We start from the raw sequence: 23477 nt of genomic DNA, 5'->3' as shown, positions 1-23477 counted from the left end.
CACGACCGAGCCACAGCCACTTTGACAGATTGATTATTTTTATATTTTTTATTTCGAGAACAAGCAAAAATATTTGTATCTGGATGACAATCAAGATAAAAAAGTGTCTTTATAAATTAAATTAAAAAATTATGAAACTTGTAAGCAGAAAATCAATCCCGAAAACGATAGTTCTTAACTAACCCTAAAATAAAAAGTGGAAAAAGATGCATTTGTATCCTTGAATTATTGTATAAATAGATAGTTTTAAGACAAGATTGTGTAATTTGATAGAACTACTTGGCTCGTTGATTTTTGATTTGCTGAAAATCCTGATGGATCGACAGCACCAACACGATCCATCTCTGTTTTCCCACACTCGATCTTTGACTCTGTCGTGCGGTACGTGAATATTTACCTCCGCCGGTTTACCTCTGCCAGTTTACCTCTGCCGGTTTACCTGCTCTGGAGGTATACCGTCCGGAGGCAAACCGGCGGAGGCAAACTGGCGGAGGGCACGGTGCAAATTTGCCGGCATACATGAACGAGCCTCAGACACATTGACAGATTGATTATTTTTATATATTTTTCATTTCGAACACAAGGGTTTTTATAAAATAAATTAAAAAAGTCCATTCCCTTGTCTAAAAAAATATGTTAAAATTACGAAACTTGTAAGCAGAAAATCAAAACCCCTAAGAGAATTTAAAGAAATATAATTTTTTTAATTTCTCTAAACAGATAATATAACATACATTTGCATCTATAATCGCAGTAGTACCTTGATGGTTAATGCGAATTACTGTCATGTTGTTCAAACCCTGCCTTTTTGACACCTAGTTTTTTTTGGGAATTAACAAATCCTCCAAAAGTAATTCTTGTCATAAAAAGTGTTTTCTTTGAGTCCCCTACAAACAAGTAACTTTTGAATCCCTGGATGCCATTATTTAAGCCACAATAAGTAGAAATGAAACGTAGATATTTCAAAATGCAGAAAATAGTTGGGTTCTTTTATATTGATGGAAAGCCTGCTTAAACTAAACGACGACGGGCGCCGTTCAATTAACGCAGCACGAATTTCCTTCTGATTTTTTTACAGTTAGGTAGGGATCTCAATAGAACATGCATTGACATACTATACATGGACAGTTAGTGGTGTGAGTTTTCCATTCAAAATTTGAATAAAGTCCTTTCAGACACAGTGGAAAAAAAAGTTTGTATTTAGTTGAGATAAGCTTTTTCTGATATAGAAAGTATTAACATCTAGTATAATTTGTTGAAGACAAACGATGCCATGTTTTTTTTGTATGTTATTGAAAAATGTTGACAGTTCGTGCAAAGTAAAGCAGGAGCAGTCTGTGCGCCATAGAGAAATATATTTACGTTTGCATATTTCTCTATGCTGTGCGCTGTGAGTATTAAATGTTAATGTTACACAGTTTTTCCACATAGCCCTCTTTGCGCTAGTGTTTTGTACATTAAAAGTGGAACATCGTGAAGTTGGCTACTAGCAGTCCATGTATAGTATGTCAATGAGAACATGTTTTAAATATTAAGGCGAGGAAACGCCTTTAAGTCATAGAAAAAAATATTTTCTTTTTCGGACTTAACCCTACTATATTTGTATTGATAACACACACATGTGCCTAAAACATGTTTTTTTTTTAATTGATAATACGGCGTACTAACAGCAAGGTATGGAACCCCTCTGCTTGGGATCACTATATGATTTGAGGTGTGTGAGAGTTTGGGTATATGCAAAGTACTCTTTTCATTTGAGCACTAAAATCAAAGAAATCCCCAACAAAAAAAAGCAAGTATGGCAACACTAAAAAACAAAGAAGAAATGTCAATATAACCATTTAAGCGTGTTTTGTATGTAAAAACGTGAACTTTGAAAATCAATTTTAAATAGAAAAAAAATGTCCTTGCTCTAAAATTGCTAGTTATTATTTATTTGCACAGAATATCAATTTATATCTATCAAATCAAAAAAAACGCTAGTCGAAGTTTGTGCTGCGGTATAATATATTAACAGTCTTATAAATATAAACAGATGAATAGTTATACAGTGAATAAGGATTTATGTAGGCTCTATGTAACATTGCGAAAATTCCTATTTATAAAAAATTCTGCTATAAATTTTAGTTATACTATGCTTATATCAAAAAAAGTCCCAAAATGTCTATAAAATCAGCTTGTAGTCATAACAACTAAAATATAACAAAATAATTTCCAATTATTTTTATGATATCTCTTTCGAAAATCTATATTTTTTTTAAATTCTTCGTTTCTTCGGCTCACGAGCTAAACTGGAGAGGCATTATTGTTTTTATTTTAATTTCAAAATGAAAGGAGAGAAATCAAAATGACATTTACGAAATAATAATAACAATAATTTCCTTATGTAGGCTCTATTCAACCTCAAAACGCGTTTAGCTTATTATGGGACTATGCAACCTTGTATAAGTTTTATAAATAGCATTTTTGCGTTTAGAGGCATTATAGAGATTACATAACTTTATGTAGGCTCTATACAGCGTTTTTAAATAAGACTGTAAATATATAAATTCTTACACATAGGCTACGGTTTAAGTTGAACGTAGCCATTCTTTTTATTGAATTGAAGTTGAACTGAACACACCCATTTTTACCTGTCACGTAACATATGACAGTTCTGTCACATTTTTCGATTCGATTTTTTCGACTCGAACAAAAATAAAATCTTTTTCACATCTCGAACTCACGATGTTAAATTTATTAAATAAAACAAAAAACCTTATTATTTCGGTGCGGCAACTAACCACCACTGCTGCCACTGAAAGTGTTAAACCATCCACACCAGCCCTTATCATCCCACTAAGTCAAAAATCCGAAATTCCAACAAATATTCGTGCCAATCGACAGGCATGGATTGAAAACACCGACACCGTTGAAGAAAAGAAACTCGGTCTGATTGAATTACATCCCGATGTGTTTGCCACCAATCCCCGAGTTGATGTCATCCAGGAAAACATCGAATGGCAGCGAAAATATCGTTATGTAAGCTTTGCTCATACCAAATCACGGTCAGAAGTGCGGGGAGGTGGTCGTAAACCATGGCCACAAAAGGGCGGTGGACGTTCTCGACACTCGTCCATTCGTTCACCCCTCTTCAAGGGTGGTGGCATCGCCCATGGACCACGTTCCCCAACAACGCATTTCTATATGTTGCCTTTCTATAAGCGAGTCATGGGCTTGACCTCGACTTTGTCAGTGAAATTGGCTCAAGACGATTTGCATATTGTCAGAGATCTAGATATACCCAGTCGAGATCCAAACTTCATCAAAGACCTGATCAAGGAACGCAATTGGGGACCATCTGTCTTGGTTATTGACAAGTAAGTGTGAATATTTCGAGATAAAAACTATTTTCCTTATTTTAAAAAACTCATTTTCCAGCAATGATATCTTCCCCGAGAACATCTGCTACGCCACCAATGACATTGGCTATGTCAACCTCATGCCTGTGTATGGCTTGAACACCTACTCGATGCTCAAACACGATACTTTGGTCCTCACAGTCGCAGCTGTTAAGCAAATAGTTGATCGAATTCTCTATCAACTCACTCGCCGCGATGCCAGAGATTTAGAAAATAAATTCAAAACAGATCAATAAAGAAACATTTACACATTTATTCAAATCCAAAACAATTATTTTTTATCAGATTTGTTGTTTTGTTTTTGTTATTATTACATTTAAACATAGGTATTTAACTATTAGCTACTATCGTAATAAAAAAAAGAGTTGAGTTGGATGGCAAAGTTTCATCGTCCGCCTTCTTCTTCTTTTCGTCTTAAATCAGCTTGAGTTATCTTTCTTTTTTTTCTGACTCTAGATTTTTAGTTTTGTTAAGTTTATTTTTCTCATGTTTTGTTTTTCTGTTGGAACTAAGTAGATTTTTGTTTTATGGTTCTCCAAGTAGTTTGTGTCGAATCTGCCAACGTAGTTCAGAGCGATTACACTCGCCGGGAAGATTTGTCTTGAATTTGTCCCATTCGTGTTGATAGTATTGATACAATTGTACAGGGTCCATTCTGGTGTTGTGGGCAGCGTGTGGAGTTTTTGAACGTGGCCGGATCCCTGTGGTGGAGATAAAACAAAAATAATTTTCACTCAAAACTTAATAAACTGAGATAAGTACATATTTGGGACTATTGTGAATGAAATCTCTCTAGAAATAAATTTTTTGGAGGGATATGGGAAATATTTCTAGGCGATGGACAAATTGGGTCTAAAAGCCCCCTTGTTTTAAATTCATGTATTTTGCAATGACTGGGAGAGGCAGAACTTTGTAGGGTATTCCACATTCTTGTATCACAGCCGAAGAAAGAATCTAATTACTTCACAATAGAGTTAAAGTTGGGTTCAGGGTTTTAGGACTAAACTTTATAAGGAAGAAATACAACTGGCTATTCAACTAGTGCAAAGTCCATTAAAATAAGGTTAAAATCTTAGTTATTGATTTAAGGATGTTATTGACATCGATTATTTTAAAAGCTTGTTTTTATACTTTTCAAAAGGCTTAAGTAAGTAAGAAATAGGAGTTAAACTTAAATGTTGGACGTATGTATAAAGGTATTGTAAATTGTAGCCAGATCAGGAGACACAAATTTATTTCATCGTCTCAGAAAAACTTTTCCGCATACTTGGCAAAATTGATTGCGTATGTGATAGCATTATTTTTTCGAAGCATTTAATGCCGCTCGGTTGCTTATTCACTATAGAACAATGTTATGTAGGTCGGAATGTAATGAGCTTATCATATTTCGTCGTTGCAATTCCACATTTGAAAAAGAGGGATTTGAGTCAGAGAAACAACTTATTTAATAAGAAGTTTCCGATACGACAGAATTAATAAAAATAAGAAAGAGTTTTGAAGAACAGAGGAACAGAGCCCTGCGGCACATCAGTTTTTGTTTTATGGTTTTTAGACATTTAACTACTTTTATTGAACGGTCAAAAGGTAAGTTTTAATCCAACAAAGGAGGGATTTAAATTGGTGTCTAACTCTATCAAATGCTTTTGAAACATCAAGAGCTTTAATATAACATTCTCTAAAATGATGAAAAGATTGGTTAAACTGTTTGATGAGATAAACCATGAGATCAACAGTTGACCTATTTCTACGAATGTCGTACTACCTACTGGTCATTAAGAAGCCTCCAATCTTTAAGATATTTCTTAAGCTAAGAATTAATAAGCATTTCCATGACCTTGGAACGCAAGGAACGCGTTCTACCGTTGCCAAAATAGTAGCAAAAGTTATACTGGAACGCATCAGAGAACAACTTGAAGCCGCACTCGATGCCAAACAAGCAGGATTTCTCGCTGGATCCTCCTGTATTGATCATATTAACACCCTGCGGATCATTATTGAACAGTGGGTTGAATATCGATCACCACTACACCTGCTACTCATCGACTTCGAGAAGGTCTTTGATAGCGTTAACAGGGAGTATATCTGCTTAGCTTTGCGGAGGAGAGGTGTCCAGAAAAATGAATTGCTTTGACATCCTATTTAAATCACTTGGATTACGCGAACTATGTTTGCCTATTTATCATAGGATCATGGATCTCCATCAAATGAAAACAAGTGTGGAGAGAGAAGCAGAAGTTGTGGGTCTGAAAATTAATTCTGGCAAAGCAAAAATGATCAGCCTCGGAACCCGACCATCCTCTCAAATAAATATTTCCTCACAACCGGTGGAAAAAGTGGAGAGCTTTCAATACCTTGGAAGTATAGTCTCCATCGAAGGCGGAACCGAAGAAGACGTCATCTGCCGCATCCGCAAAGCAAAAGCGGCATTCGGTATGCTCTCAAAAATTTGGAGGAATAACTCTATCAGCTTAAGAACAAAGCTACGATTGTTTCGCACAAATGTCGAATATGTGCTTCTTTATGGGTGCAGCACTTGGAAGGTTACTTCAGCCATAACAAGAAAGCTGCAAACCTTCGTAAATAGATGTCTTCGTAGCATCCTAAGGATTTTCTGGCCAACCCAAATGAGGTCCTTCATAGAAGGACAGGTCAGGAACCTATAGAATCTATAATATGAAGACGTAAGTGGCAATGGATTGGACATAGGCTTCGAAAATGTAACGACTGCATTGCAGGCCAAGCAATGCAGTAGAATCCGCTCACACAAGAAGGAAGAAGAGCTGGTCGACCGAGGAGCACATGGCGCAGGACAGTCGAGGCGGAATCAGCCTCACTAGGCAAGAGTTGGAGGGAGCTGAAACACATCTCCGGAAACCGTACACGATGGCGCGTAGGCGTAGTGGAGGCCGTATGGCCCTTAAGGGTTTCACAACGAACTTAACAGGTCTGAGGAACTAAACAAACATGACCTTGGAAAGCTGAGACGTAAATGCAATCGGTCGATAATTAGAAGGGTACTGGACGAATGTTGTTTTCTATCTACTCGGAACGAGGCCTCAAGAATAGGATAGATGAAAAACCTTAGGCAGTGATTTTGCCAAAATTGAAGAACACTTCTTCAGAACAATAGCAGCGTTTCCATCCGAGCCAGCGGATTTGTGTTATGAGATTTTTTATGACTCTGCCTACTGCACGGCTGCGGAAAATAATTGATCTCATACAGTCATTTATGCCTTTAAGAACAGGGTTAGGGTCGGAAAAACTTTCGAACACTCGACCGTCTGATATTCGAGTGGGTTCGTTGGGACCTGAAACTAACTAAGAAGACTTGTGTACATTGAAACCGCACGTAACAACGACTCCTACTTGAAATGAGCTCAGAAAAATAGGATAAATCTTATGAAGTGAAGCTTATTCTTAGATCATGTTTGAAACTGTTGATTAAAAGTTTTAAAAAAAACGTCAATTTTTGATAACATACTCACACATTGAATTTGATGACTTCTCGGTGGCACGGCTTGAGCGTGCTGTACTTGTTCCTGCAGTTGACTTTTGTGCCGTTGTTGTTGTTGGAGCATTTCTTCTTTTCGATGAAGTTGCAGTCATCGTCATCTTGGTACCTGCAGTGTTGTCTTCTTTGAAATTTGGCTTCTGTGGTTTTGGTAAATTTTGTTTTTGTTGTTGATGTTGTTTTTGATCACGCAAAGCACTGACGCCGCCACTTTTACCTCCTTTCTGCTCCCGTTCTCCTTGTTTCTCCACAACTCCCACAGCTTTTCTTTTCAAATTATTCTCTCCAGCAACTTCTCTGTCTCTCTTCTGATCCAGTCCACTATTTTCATCTGCATCTATTTTAGCTCGAAAACTGGCCGTAGTTTTGCGATAAAGATTATCAAAATAATTCTTTTGATGAACATCAACTCCCAATGATTCTTCATATTTGATTAATTTTCGTAGATCTACAAAAGATTTGTTAAGTATTTTTGTTTCCTTCTTTCTTTCCTTCTTCTTCTCTTTTATCATTAAGTATTTACATTCCTTCATTTGTTGCATCATCATTATCATAATTCTCATTTTTATGGTTTTTAATACCTAACATTTGTTTCATGATTACTTTTTCTCCTTCCTCCTCTCGTCCTCAACTCTTTTTTTCTTCTTCTTTCTTTTATTTTTTAATATTTAATTTCTATTTACGTTCCATAATTTTATTTTGTTTGCAGGCGGATTATACATTACAGATACTATTTGAAGTTTTGTTTTGAAAATTTTACTCGAACATGTCGTCGTCATCAATATCGTCCTCACAATAATTTATCAACTACCTTTTCTGACGAAACCTTCGGAACGGAGTTCGCAGACGTTTGCAGGTGACTTTGACTTCCCTCTTTATTATGCTCCTCATAGCCAGGGTTAGATGGTTCTTCCCCGAGGGTGACGTCTTGACTTTCACCACTTTTTCTATTGGACCGGGGGCGGGAGTGGGTGCTTCGACGACGGTTGGTGGTGGTGGAGGTGGTGGAGCGGCTAAAGTCGAAGATGTCGTGCACTCATCATCGACGTCAATTTCTTCGGTTTTGATTATTTGATTACAGCTTACGTCTAAGTCCGTATCCAGTCCGTCGGAGGAAACCGTGAAAATGTCCGAATTGTCGGCCTTCTCGCTCGGACTCATGCAACTATTGTTGAGGATGTCCTCTTTGCACATAACAGAGACCTCCTCCTCCATTTCGTCGCCATCGGGCACGGAACTTCTTGTGCAATCGTCCTTGTCATCCAAATCGGTATCGGGTGGTGTCATTGAAGTTGCCGTCGTCGGCGGCCCCAGGAGGTGGCCCTCTGGGTCTCGGATATTTCTCTGGCGGGTCTGATAGTCACTGAAGAAACGAAAACGTTCTGATTTTTGTAAGAGGTGGTTCTGCCGCGTGTTGGCAGCGTTTCTCCGCCTCGTCGTTGGCCAACCCGTCTTATTGGCTTTGTTGGTTTTTCGTCTTCGCGTGTGCGCCGAAAACAAATTATACACAGTATTGATGGCAGGTCTGTATAAGTCATTTGAGTTATCATTTCCTCCTTCGCCTCCTCCTCTTCCTCCACCATCATAGCAATCGATAAGGTCTATCAGATCGACATCGCTGGTGAAATCATCGACGAAGCCCGACGACGAGGAGGACTCCTGTACGGGTAGAGTTGGCGTCAGTCGCAGGGATTTCATTGAAATGCGTCCCAAGTACGCATCGATCTCTTGCTCGAGTTCCAGCGCGCTCTTTTGCTTCACATCGAGACTCTTCAGACGCTTTTCGTCGACCTCAAACTCCAGGCCACCAGCCTTTGGTTTTCCGGGCTTCTTTTTATTACTTTTTGGCGATAAGGGTGTTGTTGTGGGTATGAAATCGTCGAATTTTCTCTGCCCTCGGCGCAGCCGCTTCACATTCTCACTGATCTCCGAAACGAACTGCAGCGGCTCGGGGGTTTCATTGCGAGGAGTGAACGCCACTGGCGAAGGTGTTTTTCTCTTTTCCGGAGTCTTTTCTTTCGGCGGCAATGCAGGCGATGCAGGTGGCTTCTCGTCGATCTCAGAGTCTTTCCGTTGTTTTATCAAACAACTGAGAATGGCCAGAGTAGACGCGTGCTCTCGCGGTGATTTTCTCGGCATAAGATCACAGCTTAGGAATGTTGCTTTGTTTAGGTGCTTGTTGTGAGGCGGTGCTTTGCTGCTGTTTTTGGAAGCCTTCAAGGTAGACGGCGCCGCCGCGGGCTCCGGAGTGTTGCTTTTACTTTTACTTTGTCTCTCTTTTTTCACTTTTTTCAATTTCCCCATTCGCTTTGTGGTTGGCTTCGTGACTGGCTCTTGTTTAACCTCCACCATTTGGTGCGGAGTGCATATTTTACAGTTGGGCAATTGGCGTACCGGTATCGCGCCGATTTCGTAGGGCAGTTTTCGATAGGACGTGCTGCCCCAGTATTCGAACATCCTCTCTTGGCAGGCATCTTGCCGGCGAAACACCTCGAACCAGAGCTCTTTCACTGGCAGGCGTTCGAAGGCGTAGGTTTGTTCTTTGAGTCGACCCTTGGTTAGGTCAAAAGCCGCCGGACTCTTATGCACGTTTTTCACCTTCGGTGACTTTCTTGGACTGTCGTCGCTCTCGATTGAATTAGAGTCCAGAATCTTGCGTAGTTCTTCGTCATCATCGTATTCGCTATTTCCCTCTTCCCCCATCCTATCCTCCGAGTCCCATCGTTGATGCCTTCGATTTCGGGAATTCCTGCTTGTGGCGCGTCGCTTGCGTCCGCTTCCTACACAGCGTCTCTTTCGCTGTGTTGTCGCCGCGAGTGGTTTGGTTGTGACGCTGCCGGTTCTGTTGTTGTCAGGAGTGTCCCTAGATGTGGCTTGTGATGTTTTGTTCGGCTGGATGGGGGTGTTTGGAAAGCTCTGGTAGCAGACAGAAGTCGCTGTCGCTGTGGCTGTGGCTGTCGCGTTGGCTTTGTGACTATTGTCTGCTGTTCGTCTGCGTTTGGCAGCGGCCGAGTCCGGTCTGTCTGGCACCTGCGGTTCTTCGGTCAGATGCGACTCGCTAGATATGCTGCTGCTCGAGATACGATTGCTATCGGTGCTGGTTTGGCGGTCAGAGTCGGTTGCACGATCGCTCGAAGTCGGTCGGCGTGGAAACATGAAGTTCTCCGCTTCCCCATTGAGAAGGGACAACTCCGTCTGACGAATCTTACGGAACTTCACTATTATAGAGGATTTCTTCGGCGAAACAGGATCCGTTTGTGCTTTGCTATCGGCAACAACTTTGTAAATTGTCGACGTGGGCAGAGGATGGCGTATTGGAGGTGAGTCCAGAGGCACGTTTAACTTGGCGGCGGACTTTTTCGCATTGTTGTGAGAATGTTTCTTCTCCGTCACAACCTCGACCTCCTTGAGTTTTGTTTTGATTTTCAATGCTGACGCCGGCGGTGCAGGTTGCGACACCTGCACTGGAGGCGGAGGACTTTGCTTACGCGATGACTTTCTCGTTGGCCTGGTCGACTCCTCTTCGATTTCCATCGGTTCCACTGACTCCTCTTTGGCTTCGTCTTTTGAGGTGTCTTCCAGAAACTTATCCACACTGGCACTGGACTTTATGAGCGAATCCAAAGCCAGATAATTGTTTTGATTGCGGGCGAAAAACTCGTGGTCCTTGGTCTTCAAGTGTATCGTCAGAGTGTCATATTCTATTTTGCAGATCTCACAAACTCCACATTGCTTCTCCGATGAATTATCCACCACGGCAGCAGGCTTCTCGGTGGCTTGTTTGGGAGCCTGTTTGGCCTTCAGACGCATGTGATTTGGGTTGTGTTTGGACGACGAACGACTTTTGCGCGTCATGGCATTCGTTTTTGATGGCTTATCTTTGGCAGATTTCGATGATTCCCTTTTTGGTGTGAGGCGAAACGCTCCGGCCTCTCCTCCCAGTTGAATTTTCGGCCACTCGATATTGCGAAACACCGAATAGTACGGTCGATGGGAACCGCTTATGGCTTCGATTTTTATGAAATGTCCCTTAAGTTGGATCGGTTCGCACGCCCCTTTGGTAGGTTGCTGAGCTTTCTTGGCGTATTGCTTGACGTCGGCTGTGACCTTCTTCAAAAATCTTATAGCGTATTCTAGGCTCCAAATCCTATAGGCACCGTGTTCTAGATTTGGTCGCTTCTGTTCTTCTGGTTGCTGATTTGCTGGATAGTGTTGACTTTGTTGTTGGCTTTGTAGCGCTCTATGGAGCATTGCATCTGCACGGGAGATTTTTTTCTTATTATTTGGGGTGTTGTTTGTTGTGGATGCCCCTTTGATTCTTGAATGACTACTGCCTACGCCATCTGTTGCTGAGTCACCAGAATATGTTTGATTTGTGTATGGAGTTTTTGGTGTGGTCGGGGTTTGTGGGGATTGTAAGTATGGTGATGGAGTTATGGGATATACGCCACCTCCACCGCCGCCTCCCACTCCGCCACCGTTTACTCCGACTCCAGTTGAAGGACTATTTAAACAATGTCCGTTATTATTATGACTGCTATTGCTATTGCTTTGGCCTTGGCCGTGCCCTGTGGCTGTTTGACTACCCGAAGGTGCAGCTGGTAGGGATCGATCTGTTATAAAATGTGTAACACTTTTTGTAAGAAAGAATTCTAAATTGCCACCTAGTTCGATGATTCGTTCCTCGACCTTTTTCGATATCTGATGATCTTTGATATCAAGATAGAAATTGAAATTTACTAAAGGTCGTCGGCCTTTGACTAGCTTGCACAAGCTTGGCGATTGATTGTTTATTTTGTTATCTTTACTTGTTGTTGCTGTTGTTGTGGTCTTTGGAGAGACAGAATTTGTTGCTGTAGCTGATGCTTTTTTAGTTGTGGTTGGAACTTCCGAGTGTGGTTGCATACTATAAGCAAGCTAACTGCATGTTCGATAAATACAATTTCAAAATAAAATAAGAGTGGAAGAGAACAAGAAAAGAAAGAGAAAAAAACGAAGAGTAAGTTTTCGGTTTTATTTAAGTTTCCTTGTTTTTTTTAAATATGAAAATATTTATTCGATGTTATGTTTTGGTTTGAAAAATAATGCAACAAATGAAGAATGATAAAAAAAATATTAAAATGATTTTAAGAAACAACAAAATTGATGTTAAATAAATAATACAAAAATAAACAAGCAACTTTCTTTCTAATAATTGAATTCGACACTATTTTAATTTGAGAGAAGACAATTAATTAAAAAATTAAATTTAAATTCTCCTTACATTTTCTCATTAACAGATGATAATTAAATTCTTCATACAAACAAATACTGATAATGTTGAGAGTGAATATTTAATATTTCAATTTACATTCAAATTGAGCACTACATCTTTTTTAAAGGAAAAAATTAATCCATTTTGGAAGCCCTCTTTTTTCTGATTAAAAACAAAGTACCAATATTTGCTAAGCTGGTGGGGGACACGAACTTCAACAAGTTTCTGCTCCATAGTGGGTTCTAAAATTCCGTTTTTCGAAAGAAGCTCAACGTACATATTGAGAACAAATTTTGACTTACTAAAAGTATAAACAAAACGAAAATTTATATCTTATCTCTTTACTTTTTATGTTTGAGGTTGAAGTACAAACTAATAAGGGGTTGAAAACTGAAAGTTAAGAGATTTTTTTAAAAATACACAAAGACAAGTTGAAAATTGAGATTTTGGGTTTACGAATGAATTAAAATCTCTTGTAATTTATTTACTCATAATCATAGTGTTCGTTGCGTGATGATTAGATGTCAGAGGTCTTGGGTTCAATCACTGTCACGGGTACTGCCTCTTCTTTTCATTAATGTAGGATTCGGCATAAAAACTGTAGGACCTATTCATCTCTGACAATGAATCAGGAATGGCTGATAGTGTTTGCGACATCTAATTTATTTTTATTTTATAATGACACAATGTTTTTTTTATTCATAGAATGTTTGCCACAAGACTATTGCATTTCTAACTTCTAAAAGAAAAAAAAAAGTCCTCAGATACTTCAACATAACAAATCAGTCATGCATTATAAAAAATACTTCTAAAAAATATATTTTCCAAGACACCTATATTCGAAATTTCAAGTCAATCGTTTAAAAGTTGTCTGAATTTTAAGTCTGGCTAAATATAAGGAACCGAATTGAACATTTGTCAGAATAATTCATTACAATGTTGTACAAAATTTAGCAAAATACAGACCTGAACTATATTTAATTTGTTTTCAAGTTTTTAATTTTTTAAATTGAAGCTGAATGAAGAACTGCATTAAAGAAGTTTGTTCGTAGATTATGGTCAACTGTGCGTTGATCTTCTAGTTTTGGATTTCCTGCCAAGCTAATGCACCTAAACAAAATAACGTTCAAAAATGATAGCTGCTCTGTCAAAATTGGTAGAAACTAAACAGATAGCGTCAAACCCACAAGATAATTACGACAAGGTGACATGTAGCTGTTTAAATATTATTCATGAAAGAGTCGCATTCAACTCCACGGCCAATACGAAATGTAACATCTTTTAAAATTCTACACAGTATCTTCTAGAGGCAGATGATTTTGATATTATGGGAAGCTTTTCGAGTAAAGAATCTAAAGCGACGAAAATGGGTCTTAACAGTCTCGTTTTCCATCGTAGACTTGGTTAGGACGTGACCATTGATAGGTATAACTTCGAGGTGGTCAATGCATTGGACTGTCATGCCAGAGGTCTTGGGCTCAATCCCTGCCTGTGCCATCTGAAGTTCTTTTCACGGGTAATGCTTGACTGACAAATCCTTCAAGAGTAATTCTTGTCATGAAAAGTGCTTTCTCAAAATTAACCGTTCGGATTCGGCTTTAAAATGTAGGTCTCTTCCATCCCTTACAACAGTACTCCCACACAGGAATGGTTGAGAGTTGTAAGTCTCTATGCACTAGTTCTCAACGGACTGTTCGCCACCCAATTTATTTAATCGCTGTTTCATTGGACTAAGTAAGCAGTTTAGAAATAAGGGCCTTTCGCGAAGTAGCAAAGAACAAAACCCTCATCATTCTAGCCTTGGTGTATGGTGCTGAAATATGAACTCTCTCTCTCAGGCGGTATTTTCTAGAAGACAGTTTTACGTACGATCTACGATTTATGGACCGATTTGTGTCGACTTGCAAAATAACACCTGGCGAAGACGATACAACCATAAATTGTACGAGCTATTCAGCGACTTGCCTCGTTAAAAAATAATGTGTGTTCAATGCGAGTTAATATCGAAGCCTAAGCTCTTAAAGTATTTAACACCAAGCCAGAGGGAACTAAAGGGTGATGTTTTTGGCTATTATCTTTTTGCCAACACTGGTTTAAACAGCTTACGCACATTTCGTGTTTTGTTTCACTGTCAAACATCTTCAGATTGGTCTGTACTTTTTTATTATCAAAATGCCAGCTTTTGGAAAGTTGGCCGAAGATCCACTTTTTTATCGAGCAATTGCGTTCAGTGACGAAGCTTATTTTTGGCTCAATGAATACATAATTGTCGATTTTGGTGTGAATGGGAGCCAAAAGCATTGCAAGAGCTACCAATGCATCGAGAAAAACTTGGACTTATTGAGAGGCGAGTTTGGTGGACATTTTATTTTACTTTCGGGACCGGTCAATTGGCCGCCTAGATCGTGCTATTTAACGCCTTTAGACTTTTTTTTGTGGGGCTATGTTAAAGTTCATGTCTATACAGACAAGCTCCCTTCAATAGACGCATTGGAAGATAACATTGGAGCATTTATTCGTGAGATACCGGCCGAAATGTTTGAAAGAGTATGCCAAAATTGGACTAAGTGGATGGACCATTTGAAGCGCAGTCAGGGCTGAATCACAAACACGCTTCAGCTTCGGCTGCGTTACGTTGGGTCTGCTTCGAGGTTGCTTTTCTCCAAAGAGCAAATATATTGTTTGTTGACATTTTTTTACACTCAACAGCTGTCAGACAAAGCAAATTTCAGATAATTGAACTAGAGCTTCCGTTTGGAGTCACATTACGTTCTTTTCCTTACGATTGTCAAACGAAACGTGAGGTCGAAGCTCCATTGTGATAGCATGCATTGAATTTCCATGGCTGAACTCGTAAACGTCAGGTGAAGCCGAAGCTGAAGCGTGTTTGTGATTCAGCCATCAAGGTTAACATTTGCATGAAATAATCTTTAAAAATTAAATTATATGGACTGTCCTATCGATTCAAATAAAGATTTCATGCATTTTTTTTAAATTGTATTTCCTTTTTTTTTCAAAAATCACCCTATAGAAGTAGAGGTAGACCTCATCTCCGGTGAAGCGACCAAGTTGAGGTCGATACACGCCGACTTGGCATTAAAAACTCGAGACAGCCAGCTAGATATAGAGTAAACTAGCGGAATCTATTACTTGAGGAATAGGACCACACCGCGCTGTAGCGCCAATTAAATTAAAGCTCTAATATTTTTCTTCTGACTGTCAAAAAACTGTATTCAAAATGTAGAACTTTCGGGACTTGTAGGTACAGTCGATATTTTTTTCAATGAATTTTAAAAAACATCAATTTAGGTCTTTCTTTAGCATTTCAAAGCATGGTATCGTCTATCATTCTTATAAGGTACTGGAAGTGTTCGCTTTCAATAACAGTTATTTTCAAGCTCTGCACATAACACGTAGGTAAAATAGTCAAGTAAAATTTAATACCAAAATGATTATAAAGCTTGGATTAAACCACAGTTTTAATGTTTTCCTTATCAATAACAAAATCTGAAATGGAAACTTTAGCTATTTTAGGCACTTAGATACCCAGATTCAATTTTTAGATACACATTTAAAACCAAATGCATTTCCGCCACCAATTAAAGGTTTTTTATTTTTATATGTTCATACATGAAATGAAATTACCACCTACCTATGTTGTATACTTATAGGTAAGGTAATATATGCAGCTACATAGGTATTAACATGTGTTTTATATATTTAATCGAACTACCTATTTTCTTTTTTGTTGTATTGAAACTGATACAAAATATTGAACATACTTTTGTACATAACACATGTACATATAACCCAACATAGGCACTGGTAATAGCCTTTAGGGTTATTTTTGTACAGTCTCCATACAATCTGCAGTTCAAACTACCTATGCTTTTACCCCCCACAAATAATGAGCACATAAACAATAACTCTATACCCAAACCACATACTATACCTACCTAGTTGCTGGAACAAATTATTGTTTTTATATTTTATCTGGGGGTGAGTAACTTCCTCCATATCTTATATGCAGATATTTTATATGAACAATTATTATCGAACTGAAGTTAAAATGGAATCATTTCCTTTAAAAAAAAACCATAGGTAATAAATGATCTAGTTCGATTGAAATCAATTAGAGAAGAAAAAAAAAATAAAAATCCATTTTGGCGCCAAAATCAGTTCACCTTTCATTTTTCCTTTCCCATTCTCTCAAGATTTCGGCACCAATAGGTAGAATCTTTCGAGAAGGAAATCAAAACCAAAAAAGACATGTGGTTTATTGTTTAGTTGCTCGTCCATGAGATAGAATAACAACAATGACAAGAACAAAAAAAAAGTTGTTAATAATATCAACTGATGCCATATGCGCACAGAAGCATAAATTCTCATGATGGAGAATTTTTTCTTTTGTTATAAAATGAAAAAACCAAACCGAAATACGACCAAATGCATGCAATGTTCTACCTATGCCTGATGCCATACCTCTAGCCCTCCTGCTGCTACCCTAACCCCCCCTTTGTTACCTATCAACCCCTATATTTACCTACCAAACCTAACCAACAGCACCAGAATGAAAACGAAGCAGAACTCAACACAACAGCATAAACATAAGCATAAGCATATTTTCAAATTGAAAAATGAAATATAACCTAAAAGACGAAAAACCTATAGGAATCGCGGCCATTGTTGTTTTTGTTTACACCAACAAAACCAACAAGAGGCAACGAATAGATACACAAAAAGGAACTGACAAATTTTGATGTATCAAAATGAATAAAGTAAAAAAAAGGAAGAAAGAACAAAAGAAAAAAAAACGCGCTCAGAATAGAAACAAATAATAACAAAACTCGATTCTGCAAGTTTTTTTTTTTTTTTTTTTAATTATTTTCTTTTTGTATTTGTATCGTTGTCTGTCGGTTGTCGTCGTTTTGCCGTACCGCAGCCGCTACCCGCTGCAACTGAGGTCGAGATACGTTTTTGTGTAAATGATTATACTTCATGCCAAACGAATGTGCTCAACAAGAAGACAAACATTAAAATAAAATAATTAAATAAATCTGAGCACTCTCGACGACGAACGACGCAACGTCCGACTGACGACCAAAGACGAACGACGTTGTTGTTCTCGAGAAGTTAAGAATAAATACAAATAAAAACACCAACCGCACTTAAACCGAATTGACACGAAGCAAAAAGAAGCCATTTGGAATGGAAAAGCTCGCAAGAATTTGCCAAAACAACATCCAAATCGAAATTCAAACCAGCTCGTATTCTTGGGGTATGACTGTTTCACCGCTTCACAGTAACCAGAAGTAGGCTCGTAGACTATTGTTTTGCTTGCAATTTTTCGCACAGAACATCAACTTCCACACGAAACAAATGAAAAACTTTTATAGATATTTATTTCAGTTTCAGCCATTTGTTGAAACAACGAAAGAAGAAAAAATAAAAGCAATACCGATCCGAACGAGGGAGAATTAAAATCGAAATAGATACAAAATAAAAATAAGCTAAAAAATAAATAAAACAGAAAACACTACGAGTACGAGTAACGACTAACGAGACCGATATGACTATAACACAGCAGCACCAGCACAAGCACCACGAAGCATGAATTGAATCACTAGCCAGCCCCAGCAAGCAGCAGAAAAAGCAGCAGCACCAGCAATAGCACCACCATCTAAACCTCGAACTCGGGAGGAGAATAGAATTTTGCTTGTTTTTCAGTTTTTTTTTTTATTTGGTTGTTGTATATATATTTTCGTTTTAGAGAAAAACGCGTACCGAATGAATTAACCTAACCAAACCATCCCACTGCAGCAATCAGAAACAAGCAACCAACAAGCAGCAGGCCAGGCACAGGCAGAAGCATGAGGCTGGTGGCTGTTTGGTTTTGTTGGCTGGCAGGCAGCACCAGAGCACACGGGGCATATAAATACAGAAAAATTGTATGTACGACAAAACGAATATACACGAACATCAAAAAACAAAAAAAAACTTTCCACGAAATGGCGATTCAAGTAGAAAATTGAATATTTTCTCGATGTTATGAGCCAGCTAGGCATTCAGCAAACTCTTCCATTAGATAATAAAATGGCACACAAAACGATTTGTAAACCAAAACCAATTGAATATGAATCGAGCCAGGCCGAGCCGACTAGCCAACGACAACAAAATTTCCATTTGAAAAACTTGCTGTGAATTTTGCAATCATTTCGAAAAATCAATCGATTAAAAACAACTTAACAATTTAAAAATTTACCTTTCATGAATTCCTTTAGTTGTGCAGCGGTAATATTGCGATAACCCAATTCATTTAAATATTCCAAAATTGCTCGGGCGTCCAATGGCAGATGAGACATTTTTTTAATTCTCTACTATCGCTATTGAATCGAGCGTCGTCGTTGTCCCAAAATCAAAAGCACGGTCGTGGGTTTACCTCCTCTTTTTTTCTTGTAGTTTCCAAAATCAATACTCTTTTTTTATGGGCTCCCGACGAAGTTTGCTAAATTCGATATTGATGAATTGTGGACTTTTAGAAAAGTTGATTATTTAATAAATTGTTGCGATGGGCGAAATTGATACACCATTTTCTTCTTTTTCGTATTTCAATGGAAAAAATAAATCTATCACGGCTTCATGCTCTGCTCTGAACTAATAAGCAACTTACTGTGGGGGATTTCTTGATTCCTTTTTATGGTTTTCTTTGGGTTTTGACAGTTGAAATTTAGTTGTGTGTGGCTGTGGTTTATAGGAAATGTTGAAATGTGTGGAGGGAGAAGTGTGTAGAATGGAGTGTGGTGGGTAAATGGGTGGGAAGAAAATTGAGTGAATTTACGAAGGAAGAGGTAGAGAGTACGAAAACGTTATGGCGATTTGGCAGGTGTGTTCGTCTTTTGGTGAAAAATAGTGTGGATGTGTTCAGATAGTAGTGAGAGGTTTGTTCGTAGATGCTGAAATAAGTGAAATTTGTTAATACATTTTTAAATACTCCGTATTGAAATATCTATGGACTGTTTGTTGACTCATTTTTCTATAGAGAATCAACCTTAAAAATGATTCAACGGAAAGTTGACTACTTGCACTCCTTATCTACTGTATGTTAATGGTCTTAAGTTCCAATGGCTGTGGTCATAGAGTTGTTTCAAAATATAAAACACTTTGAAATAATTTAAATTAAAAAAGGATAAGTTTTCATATTTTGACCTTTGAATTTTGTTCAATTAATCAATTGTAAAAATAAAAAAAAAAAACACTTTCATGTTTTTAACTTATTCTCATACGAAACCGCCCTTCAAAATAATTTCAATCCTTTTTCTTAGCTTGCCCTTTTATAGATTTCACCGACAAAAATTATATTCAATCTCCAAACGCCATCTGTAGTTGTTTTTCAAAGAATCTAAGGACATGTATTATTATGAAGTTGGTCTAAATTAACAAAATACATAAATGGCGTTCAAAGGTTTCTCCATATTTACACCGAACCTAAAGGAACAGATGACACCAAAGCGAAGTTGGCCAATATCTTGTAGGTTAATGGTTTGTAAGCTGACTGGACTAAGTTTTTTTTTTATTATTATATGGAAATAGGCAAAGGCTGTATTATTGTTTTACTTTTGTAAAAATAGGGTCTACACAGCATTTTACTAAGACAATTGTTTTTAAATTTAATTATTCCAAAAATACTTAATTGTACAACTTTGAAATGTAAAGACCTGACTGCTTTGTATTTTTGGCCATTTTTTACTGAGCTGAATCCTAATACATGTATTGAGTCCTGCAAGCAAGGTTAAAAAAATAACCGAGGCTAAAAAATAGCAAAAGTCATTTAACCAAGGTTCAAAAAGAATTAATTAAAAAACCAACTGAGGTTAAAAATAATTAAGTAAAAAAAATAACCAAAGACAAAAACTTACCCAAGGTTTGAAAATACTACTTGTCATTAAATAACCGAGGTTAAAATTTTAACCATTTTGTAAAATAACTTATGTGAAAAAATAACCGAAGAGTTAAAAATTAACTGCTTTATAAAATGACCAACCTTAAAAAATAACCTGGGATAAGAAGTAACCAGAGTTAGAGAATAGCCAAGGTTGAAAAATAACAGAGGTTATAAAACAATAGACATACACGACCGAGCCAAATTTGTCAACAGAACCAAACCAAACCAGTTTCCCCACACACTGTCATTTTGGAACGTCTCTGGTCTATTTGGATTTTGGCTTTGTCGTATATGGCCTGCTAAAGAAGAATGAAAAATATTTATTTGGACCATCAACAAAACATTGCTTTAAGAGAAAAAAGGTAGCTATAATTCTTTGGTGTTAAGGAAAAAGGTTTTAAGTCTCAAGATGAGACTTGCATGAACCACACAATTAAAAGAAAATGTTAATAAAATTCTTGCTTGAAAAAAGGTGTAACAAAAATTAAAAAAAAGTAACATAGTACTAACATTTAAATTAGTACAGGCAGGGATTGAGACCAATACCTCAAGCAAGACATTCGTAGGCACTTTTTTTTTTTTTTAATTCATTTTATTAATTCTTAAAGCTAGACAAAAATTCATAAAACTAGCCTAATTATCCATAACTTACAACTAACTTAATGGTCCCATACGGACACTCTTAGTTAAACTATAACACTAACTACTAATGCCTTTCGGCCCTAAGATCTATTTTAACTTCAATTCAATTTTATTTATTATTGTATTAATTAGAAAATTTAAAAAAAAACTAATATAAATATCCTTTTTATTTTTGCTTAAAAACTACTTAAATAAGGTCCCTAATATAAAACTTAAAACTAACTTAAACTACCTATTCTACCTATAAACTACTTAAAACTAGAACAACCACAGCAGCAAATGTAACGTTTTTTGTTTTTATATTTTACTGTCTTTTGTGTATGTTTTTTTTATTTTTTTTTATATTCCATGTATTTTTTTCTTTTTTTTAATTTTTTTTTTGTTTTTTTTTTTTATTTTTTGATTTTTTTTTTTTATTCTTTTTTGTGCCACCATGCCTATTCCACTTAAAACTAAACCCTAAAACTATAAAAGAAGTATGTAAGCCGGCCAAGGCTTAAACCCCATCCCGACTACCCACTATCAAGTGCCGATTGAAGCCACCAAAACTGGTTCTCCTGCTTCACCCTATCAGTTTGGTCCCGCTCGGACACAGCCCTACTGAACCGAAGGAGCTCTGCTCCACCTTGTGCCATGACGTCCCGATTGTACAGGAGTCGCCTATCCACGGTTCTTCGTCTGACGTGGTAGATTATTCGTAGACACTAACCATCACGCCACGGGCTCTAAATGCAATTAATGTTGCTAGAAACTTATACAAAATAAAACCAAATTTGCAAAAAGTAAGGTTGAGAAATTCAACAAATACAGAGATTACAAAATAAATAGTTTTATGTATCACTTAGTTTTATGTATCACAATAGACTATAAAATATGTGTGCTTTTTGTCAAAAATATCCGCAAGCATTGTGAGAACTTATGAATACATCATTTGACTGTTTACTGAATTTTTGTAATTTCATTTTGTACCTGTAGCCAAACTCACAGGAAACAAAAACGTGACAGAATTCAGACATCCCGTTTTTACCATATATATATCTAATTCTTTCTGCCCTTTTAAATCTGAACAGAATAATATGCAAAATATGGAAATGACATAGTTGGATATTCATAGTAGATCAAAAATGCAGACATCCCGTTTTTACCATATATCTAATTGCAGATGGAGATATAAGGCCGCATTCAACTAGTTTCCTGATGTGAAAGAGGGCTAACAACTAATTGATTATGTCACAACGTAACCAACTTCATCCTCAACCTGCCATAAATTCCCAATTTCACCATACTCTATTTTCACCTTTCTTATCCAAAAGCAAAAGAAAATACTCAAAAAGGAACAAAAGAAGTTTGCTCAAGAAAAGTCAACAAAACAGAAGAGGGAGAGCAAACAACACAAAAAACATACACTTCAAATTCTCCATCTCCGTCTAACCTAAAAACTACATCCTGATGTTATTTCCCTTGCACACTCACCTTCGTCAAACAATTCCAGTGATTCCTTTTTACATTTTATTTTCTTACCTGCTTTTTTCCACATTATTCGATGTTTCTCCATCTTTTCTTTCAACATTCAACAATTTATTGTTTGCCTTGAATTGAGTTCGATTCGAGTTGTTGAAAAGCGTCTCCGTTCCGTGCTCTGTTCTCTCCATCGTCCATCGTCATCTCGTCTACCTTGCCTGCTGTGCCCTGTGCTGCTGTGCTGTTGCTGCTGCTACTGTTGTGTTGCACTCAAAACTCAACTCAAAAAAGATCACACAAAAATCTAACTTAATATTTCAAAATCATTTTTAAATAAAAATTTGATAAGAAAAATGTTTAAATTTTCGTTTCTTTTGATTTCTTTGTTGCTCGGTAAGTTTTTGTGTTTTTGTTCGTCTTATCTTTGATTTCTTTGGTTGGGTGGAAAAAGTGTTAAAAAGACGTGTTAAGTGGATATGATCATGTAATTTTTTTTCATCTCTATCTCCTCTCTATAGCTATCCATTCATCGGAATGTGGTGTCTCTGGACGTGACGGTCGATCCGGTTTAGTGGGACGTCGTTATAACAACCGATACAATGTTCCAGCTCCACCGCCACAGCCCACATTACCACCAACCCCCAAGGAGTACCTTGATGCCAAATCGAGCTTCTCGACCTTTGGCATCATTTCGATTATTTTCGCCATCATAATGTGTGCCCTTGTCTTCTACTACAGCATCATGTGTTATCCATTCTTGTGCGCGTCCGAGAAGAAGTACCATTTTATGGATGTTTCCTCAACCATGACCACAACTACGTCCAGGTCAATACAATCCATTGAGAATTTTCCCGTAGACCAAAAACATCCAATTTAGAGAGTAGTGTAATAAAAGAAACGTTGACTAAGGGAAGGAGGAGGTACCGAAGAATGAAGCAAAGCGGGGGAGGGGACACAAAGAATAAGAACTGGTTTATTAATAAAAAAAAATGAAGCAGAGGTAAGCAAAGCAACATAATATTATATTCAATTGCTCATCAACAAGAACAACAACTCACCGACAGAAGTCAGGAAATTCCTACCTATACTTTCTACATCGAAGAACTTTTTAAAACAAGATATAAAAGAGTCATCAAGGTAATTCGCGATAAACCCTTGGAAATTCTAGGAAACACGACGCAGGAATCATCATTCCCAGTAAGAGATTATGTTTGTCTATTTTTATAACTTTTTTTTAAGTATGTTTTTTGATAACTTAAAACTTAC

At 37.4% G+C, this 23477-nt stretch overlaps 4 protein-coding genes and 1 long non-coding RNA gene across 6 annotated transcripts; 3 read left to right on the top strand and 2 right to left on the bottom strand.

Moving 5' to 3' along the window:
• The first annotated feature begins 2649 nt into the window (after positions 1 to 2649).
• Positions 2650 to 3662, top strand: LOC129951534 (39S ribosomal protein L4, mitochondrial). Its single transcript, XM_056063741.1, has 2 exons — positions 2650 to 3359; positions 3421 to 3662. Exons 1-2 carry the CDS (start codon positions 2728 to 2730, stop codon positions 3635 to 3637), a joined length of 849 nt encoding a protein of 282 aa, XP_055919716.1. The 5' UTR covers positions 2650 to 2727; the 3' UTR covers positions 3638 to 3662.
• On the bottom strand, positions 3635 to 17384 carry LOC129951535 (uncharacterized). 2 transcript variants are annotated; one of them, XM_056063743.1, is made up of 3 exons: positions 17330 to 17384; positions 6887 to 7360; positions 3635 to 4102 (listed from the first exon to the last, which is right to left on the bottom strand). In XM_056063743.1, exons 1-3 carry the CDS (start codon positions 17367 to 17369, stop codon positions 3927 to 3929), a joined length of 690 nt encoding a protein of 229 aa, XP_055919718.1. In that variant the 5' UTR covers positions 17370 to 17384; the 3' UTR covers positions 3635 to 3926. The 2 variants fall into 2 exon arrangements, with proteins under 2 accessions (XP_055919718.1, XP_055919717.1); XM_056063742.1 differs by lacking the exon at positions 17330 to 17384 and having other exon boundaries at positions 6887 to 7694.
• On the bottom strand, positions 7548 to 19091 carry LOC129951533 (protein chiffon). Its single transcript, XM_056063739.1, has 2 exons — positions 18429 to 19091; positions 7548 to 11833 (listed from the first exon to the last, which is right to left on the bottom strand). Exon 2 carries the CDS (start codon positions 11815 to 11817, stop codon positions 7720 to 7722), a length of 4098 nt encoding a protein of 1365 aa, XP_055919714.1. The 5' UTR covers positions 11818 to 11833; positions 18429 to 19091; the 3' UTR covers positions 7548 to 7719.
• LOC129951537 (uncharacterized) lies at positions 17105 to 18427 on the top strand. Its single transcript, XR_008782198.1, has 2 exons — positions 17105 to 17444; positions 17576 to 18427. It is a non-coding gene; the product is annotated as an uncharacterized LOC129951537 (long non-coding RNA).
• Positions 19092 to 22104: 3013 nt separating the features above from the next.
• Positions 22105 to 23091, top strand: LOC129951536 (uncharacterized). The gene is made up of 2 exons (XM_056063744.1): positions 22105 to 22604; positions 22730 to 23091. Exons 1-2 carry the CDS (start codon positions 22565 to 22567, stop codon positions 23086 to 23088), a joined length of 399 nt encoding a protein of 132 aa, XP_055919719.1. The 5' UTR covers positions 22105 to 22564; the 3' UTR covers positions 23089 to 23091.
• The last annotated feature ends 386 nt before the right edge of the window (positions 23092 to 23477 follow it).

The sequence above is a fragment of the Eupeodes corollae genome, chromosome 3, assembly GCF_945859685.1.
Source record: "Eupeodes corollae chromosome 3, idEupCoro1.1, whole genome shotgun sequence".
Classification (NCBI taxonomy): Eukaryota; Metazoa; Arthropoda; class Insecta; order Diptera; family Syrphidae; genus Eupeodes; species Eupeodes corollae.
The sequence above is the reverse complement of the archived record's forward strand: the minus strand, read 5'-3'. Positions and strand labels throughout refer to the sequence as shown.

Coding starts and splice junctions, on each gene's coding strand:
- LOC129951534 (XM_056063741.1), top strand. CDS start 2,728: ATGTTAAATTTATTAAATAAAACAAAAAACCTTATTATTTCGGTGCGG. Junction 3,360..3,420: donor TCTGTCTTGGTTATTGACAA/GTAAGTGTGAAT, acceptor CTCATTTTCCAG/CAATGATATCTTCCCCGAGA.
- LOC129951535 (XM_056063742.1), bottom strand. CDS start 7,475: ATGAGAATTATGATAATGATGATGCAACAAATGAAGGAATGTAAATAC. Junction 4,103..6,886: donor GAAGTCATCAAATTCAATGT/GTGAGTATGTTA, acceptor TCTCCACCACAG/GGATCCGGCCACGTTCAAAA.
- LOC129951533 (XM_056063739.1), bottom strand. CDS start 11,817: ATGCAACCACACTCGGAAGTTCCAACCACAACTAAAAAAGCATCAGCT.
- LOC129951536 (XM_056063744.1), top strand. CDS start 22,565: ATGTTTAAATTTTCGTTTCTTTTGATTTCTTTGTTGCTCG. Junction 22,605..22,729: donor TTTGATTTCTTTGTTGCTCG/GTAAGTTTTTGT, acceptor TCCTCTCTATAG/CTATCCATTCATCGGAATGT.